The sequence below is a fragment of the Pelophylax lessonae genome (genome assembly GCF_965119305.1).
Source record: "Pelophylax lessonae genome assembly, chromosome: 1".
Taxonomy (NCBI): domain Eukaryota; kingdom Metazoa; phylum Chordata; class Amphibia; order Anura; family Ranidae; genus Pelophylax; species Pelophylax lessonae.
In genome coordinates, this window is record NC_138768.1 from 48715106 (window position 1) to 48728191 (window position 13086).

At 42.6% G+C, this 13086-nt stretch overlaps 1 protein-coding gene and 1 long non-coding RNA gene across 2 annotated transcripts in view; one reads left to right on the forward strand and one right to left on the reverse strand.

Moving 5' to 3' along the window:
* LOXHD1 (lipoxygenase homology PLAT domains 1) overlaps positions 1 to 13086 on the forward strand; it is a gene marked incomplete at its 5' end in the record, with an annotated part of 374771 nt that overhangs the window by 282602 nt on the left and 79083 nt on the right. Inside the window, 2 exons of the mRNA XM_082254549.1 lie at positions 6329 to 6483; positions 11221 to 11430. Of these exons, the coding sequence (XP_082110675.1) occupies positions 6329 to 6483; positions 11221 to 11430 (365 nt within the window). The remainder of the gene's footprint in view (positions 1 to 6328; positions 6484 to 11220; positions 11431 to 13086) is intronic.
* Positions 1 to 13086, reverse strand: part of LOC309553501 — a 1012307-nt gene that overhangs the window by 72059 nt on the left and 927162 nt on the right. The gene's annotated exons all lie outside the window — the stretch shown is intronic.

Genomic DNA, 13086 nt, shown 5'->3' on the forward strand with positions numbered 1-13086 from the left:
CAAGGGTCCGATCTGTCCGCCACAATGTCGCAGTCCCGCAAAAAAAATTGCAGATCGCCGCCAAAAACACCAAAACTGACAGAAATCTTAGTAAATGCAATAACTTTTGCGCAAACCAATCAAAATACGCTTATTGTGATTTTTTTTACCAAACATAGGTAGCAGAAAACAAATTGGCCAAAAATGTAAAAAAAATTTGATTTTTACAATTTTTGGGGGGGAATTTCCAAAAATTTGAAAAATATTGTTATTTTTTCAAAATTTACGCTCTTTTTTTGTTTATAGCGCAAAAAGTAAAAATCGCACAGGTGATCAAATACCACCAAAAGAAAGCTCTGTTTGTGGGAAAAAAAGGACGTAAATTTCGTTTGGGTACGGCGTTGCACGACCGCGCAATTGTCAGTTAAAGTTGCACAGTGCCGAATCGCAAAAAGTGGCCCAGACGTAAGACAGCAAAATCCTCCGGTGGTAAAGTGGTTAAAGGGAGTTGTGTACATATACTATATGGCCAATATATCCTCACATCTACCATCTACCTATAACACCAAATGTTTGTGTACTCCCCTCCAGATGTTTGGGTTCGGGTGTTTCCAGTGAAGGATGCATGACTGTGCCCCTGTGCACAAAGCCAGCTCCATAAAAAGAAAGATGGGAAAAAAATATATCATTTCAATTTTTTTTTTAATTTTTAACTCTTTCACTGACACCGACGTAAGGCACCATCTTCAGCTGACTGTCGACTTTCTGCTAGAAGTGATTCAGGCACCAGTAAAGCCGCTTGATCATTTCCATTTACATCAGAATGTGTTGACCCCCCATGTATCCCAGGCTCCTTTGCCCCTTTTGTGGGCCTGCAACGGCCTTGACGGGTGTCAGCGGGTATCACCATATACAACGGAGTAAGATCAATAATTGTAGGCCATCAGTCCTGGTTAATAAAACTCAAAAAGGAAGAATTATGGATCTGGATAATCGTGGCTCTGTGTGTCTTATGGCTGCATAGGGGGGCACAGAAACGAGCACCACCAGTGCCCCCTGAGCAAGCAAAATCTCTGCACCAGGCAGGTAAGTATGGCAAGTTTGTTTTTTTAAATGAACCCTTAGGCCCCTTTCACACAGGGAGTCCATCAGGCGGACTCCATTTTTCTCAGTGGGGGATCGATCCGCCGATCCCACGCTGAGCAGGAGACAGAGCTGTCAGGTCCCCATGCATCTCTATGGGGGAATCGGATGAGAATAGACCATCTATCTGTTCTCATCCGATCCGCCAGATGGATGTAAAATAGGGTTTCCATCCGTCCGGTTTTGACGGATCGGATCAGATGTCAGCAGACATGTCTCCGCTGACATCCGATGCCCCATAGAGATGCATGGGTCATCCGTTCAGATCCGCCTGAAAAATAGACAGGCGGATCTGAACGGACTCCCTGTGTGAAAGGGGCCTAAATGTCACTTTAAATTTAGAACAATGTTGTTCCCCACATGCACACCCCTGACTTTTTCTGAATCAGACTAACTGACCTTCCTGCGTTGACTAGGGTCACATATCTAAAACATTTCCTATTATTATTATTAGCATTCAGTTTGTGCAGCACTTTACAATATATAGGGAGACAGTACAGTTATAATACAATACAAGAGGGTAAGGAGGGCTCTGCTTATGAGATCTTACAATTTAAAAGGGAGGAGCAAGTGATACAAAAGGTAATAACTGTGAGGGATGAGCTGATGGAAGAATTACCAGTTCAGTTGTTAGGTGGAGGTGGGATAAGCTTCCCTGAAGAGATGAGTATTCAGGGATCGCCTAAAGGTGGACACATCAGGAGATAGCAGACTGATTGGGGTAGGGAGTTCCAAAGGATGGGAAAGGCTCTGGAAAAGTCCTGGAGATGAGAATGGGAGGAGGAGACGGGAGCTAGAGAGCTTCCTTGTCTTGAGAGGAGTGGAAAGAGACAAGATTGGTGATGTAGCTCGGGGCAGAGTTGTAAACATTTTTGTAATTTGTTGTTGGGCAGTTGAATTTTATTGGTTGGGCAGTCAGAAGCCAGTGTAGGGATTAGCAGAGAGGGTTAGCAGACACTGAGCGGTTAGTAAGGTAGAAGAGTCTGGCAACAGCATTCATGATAGAGTGAAGAGGAGAGCCCATTGAGAGTTAGGCCTATGAGAAGGGAGTTGCAATAATCAGGGTGAGAGATAACAAGTGAATGAAGTAGTAGTTTGGTGGTTTCATTAGCTAAAAGGGGTGTATTTTGGAGATGTTACGAAGGTAAAGTCTGCAAGATTTGAATAGTGATTGGATTTGTGGCTGAATGGACAGATCGGAGTCTAGATTATACCTAGTACCCTGGCATGAGGGGTACCCTGGCATTACTAATATTGATACACTGTATTGTCAAAAGTATGTGGATGCCTGCGTTTAAACGCACATTACCTTAATGGCATCCCAGTCTTAGTTCGTAGGGTTCAGTCTTGAATTGGCCCACCCTTTGCAGCTTTAACAACTTCAACTCTTCTGGGAAGGCTGAACACAAGGTTTAGGAGTGTGTCTATGGGAATGTTTGACCATTCTTCCAGCACGCATTTGTGAGGTCAGGCACTGATGTCCATAAAGACATGGATGGGAACGTTTTTGGTGTGGGAACTGTCATCAACCCGATAGAACACCTTTGGGGTGAATTAGAGCGCAGCTTGCGAGCCAGGCCTTCTCATCCAACACCAGTGTCTGACCTCACAAATGCGCTTCTGGAAGAATGGTCAAACATTCCCATAGACACACTCCTAAACCTTGTGGACAGCCTTCCCAGAAGAGTTGAAACTGTTAGAGCTGCAAAGGGTGGGCCAACTTAATATTGAACCCTGCGGACTAAGACTGGGATGCCATTAAGGCAATGTGCGTTTAAATGCAGGCATCCACATACTTTTGACAATACAGTGTATCAATATCAGTATGAGTAATGCAACTATCAGTCCCTCCCTCCCCTCATGCCAGGGTACTAGGTATAATCTAGACTCCGATCTGTCCTTTCAGCCACAAATCCAATCACTATTCAAATCTTGCAGACTTTACCTTCGTAACATCTCCAAATGCCATTAAAGCGGAGTTCCGGCCACAAAATCATGCCTGTAGATTTTATGGCATCCGCTTCCTTATCCTTACCTGAGCAATAATTGGATATTCCCGGCCTTTTTTTTTTTTTACTTACCTTATTAGAGAGCATAATATACTCACCTTACCATCCACTTCCTCCTTCCTCGGCCGCGCGGGCCGCGCCGTCACTTCCTGTCCCGCAATGCGTCCTGGGAGCTCTTACTCGTGGCTCCCAGGATGCAATGGGCAGTGACGAAGGCGGCCGGCCGCTCCTCTCATCGCGTGATTTCAAAACAGGAAACAAACACTATGGAAACAAACACTATGCCGATCGCATAGTACTGTGCATGCGCGAGATTTCGCGCTGGATTCACCGGCCTCCGCCCACTACAACCAGGAAGCAGGGCAGACATTTCCCCACAACGGACTCGGCGATCCTGGACAAAGATGGCGGCGCTCACAATAATTTTTATAAAGTAAGATTTCATGCTTGCGAACATATTATTACAATGTATGAAACAGGATTAGCGGATGTATAGAGGTTGAAGGATCACTGTTTGGGGGGACATTAAAAAAAAAAAAGGATTCTGTGGCCGGAACTCCGCTTTAAAGTTTATGTGCATGTAAAGGCAGGTGTCCCAATACTTTTGACAATATAGTGTTTTTAGAGCCCGGTTTTAGATTGAGTTTGATATATCAGATAGTAAGGATATTGAACATTAAAAATGGTCGCAGCAACTAGACACCAAGCCAATTCCCAATAAAGAATGCGATAAATGGTTAGTTGAATTCAGTAAAGGTTGGTATCTGGCATAAACACTGTTGCAGAAAAAGTCCAATGTGCATGATCATTCAAGAAAGCAGCAAAGATTTGGCAAATAGTGGAAAGCAGCAAAGCCACTCATAGCAATGAAGATAAGCAGTGAAGGTGGAGTCTGGCATAGACCTGTATGCAAAGATGGAAATACCAGACAGATCCTGGCTTATTTCTCTACTACCAAGGAACACAATGGTAATACTCTCAGTACTGCATTAGTTGCCTATAGGCTTACATCAAACGGACTTACTTATAGTTAAATGGGCATTTCTTACAGTTAACACTAAACTGATGACCTGTAAGGGCTTTTAGAGCATCTCTTGTAGACAATTTCATTACCGTAGTTTGTTGCCATTTCATGAGTGCACGCAAGTCTTGATATGTTTGGTATCAATTTACTCGACGCAACTTTACCTTTTATATTTTACCAAAATGATTGGGTAATATATTGTGCGCACTAAATTGAACTTTAGTGTATGTTTTACTAATAATATTGGCTTGATATACAGTTGCTCTAATATTGTGGGGCATATAATATTACAACTACCACCAATGTATTTTTCAGGGTAGTGCTTTGATAAAATCTATCATTCTTTGGGGTTTTAACTAATCGTCACCCCTTATATGCGTAAACGGTTCTGGAAGTGGAAGGGTTGTAGGTTTGTGCTGCCATATTTGTTGTATTTGTGGTAAGTGGGGCCCCCAAGGATCTGTCCTGGGACCAATTCTGTTTAACAGCTTTACCACCGGAGGATTTTCCTGCTTTACGTCCAGGCCACTTTTTGCGATTCGGCACTGTGCGATTTTTTAACTGACAATCGCGCAGTCATGCCACGCCGTACCCAAACGAAATTTACGTCCTTTTTTTCCCACAAACAGAGCTTTCTTTTGGTAGTATTTGATCATCTCTGCGATTTTTATTTTTTGCGATATTAATAAGAAAAAGCGACAATTTCGAAAAAATAACAATATTTTTCTAATTTGACAGTTAAAAAATATCCAATATATTCAATTTTTGTCATATTTTTAGGCCAAAATGTATTTAGCTACATGTCCTTGACAAAAAAATTCTCAATGATCGTATTTTTAACCGCTTTAAGACCGGAAGATTTTACCCCATTGCTGACCAGGCCATATTTTGTGATTGGGCACTGCGTTAAGTAATGCGTTTGGGTGCTAAAAATTTGATTGCAAGTCAATCGCTAGGGGGATAACCTCTGGGGGAATCTAGGATCGAAAAGGACCTGGGAGTCCTAGTAGATGACAGGCTTAGCGAAAATATGCAAAGCCAAGCTTCTGCAAGAAAAGCCAGCAGAATTTGAGCATTCACCAAAAAGGGGATTTACTCCACAGATAAAACAATAATTCTCCCACTCTACAAGACTCTGGTCCGGCCACATCTTTAGTATGCCATCCAGTTCTGGTTATCAGTCCTCAAGAAGGATGTGCTGGAACTGGAAATAGTTCAGAGAGGGGCAGCAAAGCTAATAAAGGGACTGGAGGACCTCAGTTATGAGGAAAGACTTCAAGCGCTAAACCTGTTCTCTCGAGAAGAGACGCTTGAGAGGAGATATGATAGCGATATTCAAATACCTTACTGGTGACCTTAGCATAGGGAAAAAAAATTTCAGTGGGAGGGAGTTTAAAAAGACACGTGACCATTCATTGAAATTGGAAGATAAGCAGTGTAACCTCAAACTGCGTTGAGGGTTCTTTATTGTCAGAGCGGTGAGGATATGGAAATCTCTTCCACAAGCAGTTGTATCAGCAAGAAGCATCGATAGTTTAAAAAGAATATTAGATGGGTGTAACGGAGCTCCAATACCCAGCCTAGGTATCTCCGCTGTATCATCCTTGCAGCTGAGAGAAGTACTAAAATATCCAAGGCAAAATCCCCCCCCCCCCCAGTAACTGGACGACACACAGTTCTGGGAGTCAAACTAGAATGCCTTGTTTATTGAAAACACAAGGGATCTACACTCTGCCAAAACCCCTCCCTCTTCGAGACATTCCACACACAAAGCTGAACATCCCATAATAACCTTACTCTAGGCAGACGGGAACAATAGGACAATAGAATGCAGGTGTTTAACAATAACAAACCCCCACACATCTCCTGAGGGACACTGCTCCCTCACTCTTTCAACACAAACCACACTCTTAGTGTCCATTCTGCTACAATGGGCATCCCAACGATCACAACATACAGGGATATGCGATTTACTATTGACACAAACACATACACACACACCACAGGTTGAACTGTATGGACTGGTGTCTTTATTCAACTTTACCAACTATGTAACTATGTATTTGTAGTAAAAGCAATATTCCCTTGGCTAGACTTGAGAGGTCATTAGATTGTCATGTCACACCATCCTGCACAAGCTCTGCTATCTCTCAGTATTATTTCTATCTTTCAGCACACAGCTATAGCGTGTCTGTGTACACCGGAGATATCTATGGTGCTGGAACGGATGCAAACGTGTTTCTCACCGTCTACGGAGACCTTGGCGACACTGGAGAGCGCAAACTCAGCAAATCCGAGACCAACAAGAACAAGTTTGAGAGAGGGCAGGTGGGAATCCCTTTACTTATAAAAATCTGTGCCTTACATGTTTAGGAGATTTTGTGCGATGTGGCCTTCATGGCTTTAAAGCTACTCCAAGAGATTAGATGAAAGTTGGGCATGCCTCAGCAATCGAAGAAAAGCAGACCATACACTGTTATTCGTTTCCTCACAAAAGAAGTAGATGGAGGTATCCCAGCTGCTGGAACACCCGCTGCTGTAAGAATACACCAATCCATAGCTGCAGCTGATTGGTTGCGGCTTCTGATCGAGGGAAATATTCTAACATGTCCCTTCAAAAGAAGTCAATCAAACGAAAATGACTCGATGATGAAAGAGAGTCTTCTGATGAAGGATTCAAAGAAAGATTGTTCTGACGAATGATTTTTCATAATTTCCATATGAAAGTTCGAACAAAAATCTAACCGTGTATGGCTAGCTTTGATCTCACTACTGGGAAAATAAGTTCCGCGCTGTGGATATCTTAACGGATGATGAAAAACGAAATCAGGCTGCAGCCTACCCTGAACTACAATCCTAGGATTGTGTAAATATAGAAATCAATAGATGGGTAGTTGGCGCTGCCTGTGGTAGGTGTGATAAAGTGCAAATGTCATCCAATGTGTGTAAATGTGGATATCAGTGCATCTATCCAAGGAATTAATATCATACAAAATGGCATAAAATATAAATAGTATTAAAAGATAAACATGTAAACATCAGGACTAATATAAACAAATACAATCATGTGAATAGAATGTGTAAAATCAATATAAAATCAATAATCCGTGACAAGTGATCATTAGTGATAATAAAAATTGCCAAGTGCAAAAAGAGTGACTATCCAAGTAGCAATATAAAGTGACTAGTGACTAGATAATACTGTATAAGGGAAAAAATATAAATATATAAATACCGGTATATTGGAAATTATAAAGTATAAGTGATTTGAAATATAAAAAGAATGGTCAATAAAAAGATATACTGTGTTTTCTGGCGTATAAGACTACTTTTGAACCTCAAAAAAATCGCCAAAAATGGGGGGTTGTCTTATACGCCGGGTATAATATCTCCAAGGTAACCTAAGTATAAGTATTACTGGTAGATGAAAATTAGGGGGGTCGTCTTATACGCCCAGTCGTCTTATACGCCGGAAAATACGGTATATATATATATAATAGTTGGCTAGAAAACCAGTACTTGGTAGCCAGTACCAATGAAATATTCACTGGTGGAAATAGTGAAAATAAAGTGTGATATGTGCAAATAGTGCAAAAAAGCAATAAATATTTAGGTAACTGGCTGAAGTGATAAAAATAGCCAAATAAATAGCAATAGGAACTAGTCCCAGAAAATTAGTCTAAATTCAGAGAGAATTGGTAAGTAGATAAAATTTCAAGGTGACGCCGTGGTGGGTAACTGGTGAGGTAAGGGGAAATCCCACTAATAAGTAGCCTACTAACCAGATATACCCACCCCACATAGGGGTATAGAGCGGGTATTAGGGTATAGATGAAGCTCCTTATCCTGGCTCCTAACTTCCTTCCAGGTAGGGGGGTGGTATTGGAGATCGTCCCTGGGGGTCCCGGATGTCACCAAAGGAGGTATAGGGTATGTAAATCCACTCCAGTAAGAACCGTATTAAGTATTGTATCCGTAGGGAAATATAGGTAGCTCATCCGTAGGGATCATATAGGGCAAAAGGAAAAGGCCATATAGTGTAATTCCGTAAGGTTTATTTAAATAATCAGACAAAAAAATGGGTACTCACAAGCGAACATAGAGTATAAGCGTGTTTATGGCGTCCCGGAACGCAATGCGTTCCACCAGTAAGCCGGAACCGGAAGTGATGTGACGGCGCTGTACGCGTTTCGTCATCAGACGTCTTCTGCAGCGTCGCATCACTTCCTGTGTTCCCGTATTTGTATGCGGTGGTTACTTAACAACGGGAGTCAATCAAATGAAAATGACTCGATGAAAAAGAGAATCTTCTGATGAACGATTCAAAGAAAGATTGTTCTGACGAATGCATTTTCATCATTTCCATATAAAGGTTCGAACAAAAATCAAACCGTGTATGGCTAGCTTTGATCTCACTACTGTTCAGTGACCCTTTGTGTGCTTAATCATGCTCTATACCTGTCACTATCTGCATCTTTACAAAGTGGCAGAGCGTGGTCTATCACACTATGAGTGTATATAGAAGGGCAGCCATATTTGATCATAACATATGCAGGCTCTGCTTCCTGCTTTGGATTTGCTGAACAGTGTTTTACTGATCCTTGTCATAGTGCAATCCAGGTAGTAGGTACCTAAAGTAGGACACTTAGTTCTAAATGTTTAAAATGGTTCATGGTTTTGCTTTAGATTAATAAATGGTCAGACTCATTGGGTGATATCAGTTATTAGACATCATTATAGTCCAACTTAAGGCTCACCAAGCCTACCTTATTTGCCATTTCCCCCAATTGGAAGACCCTGCAGCCAGAAAAAAAGGTATCTTTCTTCATACATTTTTTCTAAGTGTCTTCAGTCAAATGTGATGTCCCAGGTTCTCTTTACCTTCTTCTCCCTTCAGTGGTTTTCAGGTCCTAATTGCTACAGAGTGCCGCACCACACCATTATGTGGCACTGATCTCTGCAGCATTCTCCAGTAAGTCCATGGAACAATGTCATAAGTCATGACTTCCTGGGCATACAGTAAGAAGTTTGAATGAAACTGGGTGTCATTTAACCTGGAAGAGACCTGGCGCTGGATTGGTGGCCAAGTGAGTCTGCAGGGGACAGCACTAGAGAGAGGGAGTGAATAGGCTCCGGAGTTTAAAAAAATGTATTATAAAATATGCTGACTATACAGATATTATGTTTTCCAAAGCTAGCCTTTGTTGATTGAAGGTAAGTTTGGCTTGGTTGACTCATCCAGCAACTTTCCTAAAAGACATTACAGTTTCACCCAAATAAAAGTAGGCATCTATACTATAGTAAAATACATATAACTGCAAGGGGCATAATAGAGGTTTTATTGCATTTTGGAACCTGTTTTCTGTAAGGCCATTGTTGGACCGGTGTTCCACCATACTGTTTTCTGCTTCACTAGCAGATCATACTTTGAAAAAGTTAGATGTGATAGGCTGAACTGTCATTCAGGATCTGAAAACATCACTGTGAATGCCACCATACTCCTCCTTGTAGTTGAAGTCACAAGAGGAACAGCTACGTTGGCATGGTAGTTGGGGCTTAGGGGCTACCTGCATCTTGCTTGTGCAGGGCAAAGTAAAGGGTTCATGTGACTTCTCTCCCCAGCTGTGCAACATCTATTCACTCTACCTTTGATCTTTCAGACAAAAAGAGTAAAAGAGGAAGGCATCAGTAAACTCCAACTGTGAGCTTACACAAGGCTGAGAACGTTCTTCCTGTCCCCATGTGACATTGCTGAGCCGATTACCAGATTTTAAGTGCTGTCACATGGGAGGATGGGAATTGACTTACATACTCCCACCTACCTGGAAGTACCTGATATTTCTCTTTAAATATATGTGAAACTTAGGAGGGGGGCAGTTAAAGTGTTACTAAACCCACAACAGTAAAATCAGTCTGTATATGCAGTAAAGAATGCTTGTTATACTCACTGTGGAACCTAAGGGGTTAATCCTCCGCCTTGTGTAAAAAGGCTGTTTGATCATGTCTCTTTTGATTCTATCCTTTTACTGTCCCCTATCAATCTGCTGATAGTACAGAGCCCTGGAGGCACTCTGCACATGCTCAGTTTGGGTATTGAGTGTTGCTAGAGAGTTGTTTTTTCTTTTTCTTTTTTTTGGGGAGGATGCATGTGATCAACACAGGACCAATCAGCACTGTCCAGACAGAGGGTCAGGGGTCATGCAACCTCATAGGATAGTCAGAGGAGAATAAAAACTCCATCTACAAGCTTTAACCAGTGCTCAGCCAGATACTGATAGAAGTCACAAGACTGCTATATACTGCTTTATATTTACTGCTTGCTAAAATAATTGCATTTCCCTGTTCTGTGTGCTTTGGGAGACCAGATATAGTGAATGCAGGCTCCTGGGGAGACCAGATATAGTGAATTCAGGCTCCTGGGGAGACCAGATATAGTGAATGCAGGTTCCTGGGGAGACCAGATATAGTGAATGCAGGCTCCTGGGGAGACCAGATATAGTGAATGCAGGTTCCTGGGGAGACCAGATATAGTGAGTGCAGGCTCCTGGGGAGACCAGATATAGTGACTGCAGGCTCCTGGGGAGATCAGATATAGTGACTGCAGGCTCCTAGGGAGACCAGATATAGTGAGTGCAGGCTCCTGGGGAGACCAGATATAGTGAATGCAGGCTCCTGGGGAGACCAGATATAGTGACTGCAGGCTCCTGGGGAGATCAGATATAGTGACTGCAGGCTCCTGGGGAGACCAGATATAGTGACTGCAGGCTCCTAGGGAGACCAGATATAGTGAATGCAGGCTCCTGGGGAGACCAGATATAGTGACTGCAGGCTCCTGGGGAGATCAGATATAGTGACTGCAGGCTCCTAGGGAGACCAGATATAGTGAATGCAGGCTCCTGGGAATAGTAACACTTTAAGTGAAGAGAAGCACAGGTTCACTTGAAGTTGTATAAGGACAAGGCTTAATATCAGTCTTCTAAAATATCCTACCCTACATTCTTCACTTGATTCCATTATCGCATACGGTTTTACAGACTTCCAATGCTCTTTCATTCTATTTTACAGGTGGATAAATTTTATATTGAGGCAGTAGATCTGGGCACCATTTACAAGATTAAGATCCGACATGATAACAGCATGTTGAACCCAGATTGGTACTTGGAGAGGGTGGAAATCCTGAATGAGGTGACAGAAGAGACGTATATGTTCCTTTGTGAGCGATGGCTTTCCACCAAGAAAGAAGACAAGAAGATCGACAGGACTTTTTATGAAAAGGTATTTGATCATGCAGTGCTAAACTGTGCTTATGTAATGCATTTATACTCCTATTGTAGTGCCCTGCTCCCCCAGTCTTATACTCACCTGTCCCCAGTGCCGAGATATCAGCTTCGCAGCTTGTCAGTGTCACCAGCTGCTTGTCAAAATTCATGGAGAGTTTATATCGGGCAGGTGCACAGATTACAAACTCTCCAATGGATTTCTTTCATTAAGCCCACAGGCTTTAGCATTCTAAAAAGTGTGGATAGAGAAATCTTCCCTGAAGACTATTGTGTTGTGGCAGCCACCACCTGCACCAGATTGATGGATGATGGGTGAGAGGTTTTTAACACCAAACTAACACCAAAGATCCACTATTCCTCCCACTGACATCAAAGATTCACCATTCCTTCCACTGACACCAACAATGAAGCATAATTCATTCCACTGATATAAACGATAGAACACTATCCCTCCCACTAACACCAACGATTGGACACCATTCCTCCTACTGATACCAACAACGGGGCACTATTCCTGTAATACCAGCCCTAGCCCGGCCAGCATCCTCAAACCGGCCCTGGGGATCGGAGCGGGCCTACAGGGGGAGAGGAGAGCCAGCGTTCCAGTTTCTGCTGTCACAGCCACCGCCCCTTCTGAGAGCTCCTCCTCCCTCTCTCTCCTGTAATACCAGTGATGGGACACCATACCTCCTACTTCTGACCACACTCTGTCATTTTTTATTCTCTCTGACCACCAAGCCTTAGGCATTGTTTACTCTCACTGACACTGGGGCATTTTTCACTCTCACTGGCCACCCTAAAGTCTGAAGGACAGTAAACTGGCCCTTTGTTTAGAAAGTTTAAGACCCCTGCCCCAGGGATCATACCAAAAGAAAGAAGGGCGCACCGACCTTGTGCATAACCACTTAAAAGTTTATTAAAATCAAAGAAGGGTAGCGTACAATATACTCACAAAGGTAGCATATGAACAAGCATATAGGAAATGGGCACCGCTCGCTTCCAGGGCACTTCTCTACTGCTGAATAGCGTGATGGCGTCCTCAACACCTGATGTGGCTTATGCGTTTCGAGGGAGGACCCTCTTCCTCAAAGCCAAAATGGCCACACCTCATACCTCCAGTACTCTACCCATTCTGTCTAGGAGAACATGAACACTCAGCTTCCTCTACCACCTCATCAATACCATTGGTCAAAGGAGCCTGCCTCCAAAGCTTGGTTGATAGGAAATTTACTCAGCGTTCTTAATTCGAATGCTGAGCTTTATTTCTTTGACCACACAGGAATCCCTTCAAGTACAAACGCCAGTCACCTATACCTGTAAGGATGCCCTATCCTCTCTTCACATCCAAAATAACTGCATCAACCTCTGCAGCATTTTATAAAGTAAGGCATTAAGGAGATCTTTCAGTAACCTTATTAAATGCACAAATACTTGAAACATTTGGAATATAGAAATCTTGATGAGAAGAACTTACTGTCTAAAAGATAAAAGATTTGACACAAGAGCCAAGGGGGATTTGGCATTGGTAGATGTGATACTGATAAAAATGACTGATGAGAAATGTCAGGAAAAATTAGGTTGAATTACAATTTAGAGAAATACATGTTTCTGAAATGGTGGCTTTTGAGCGCTTAAATACTTGGTGGGTTGG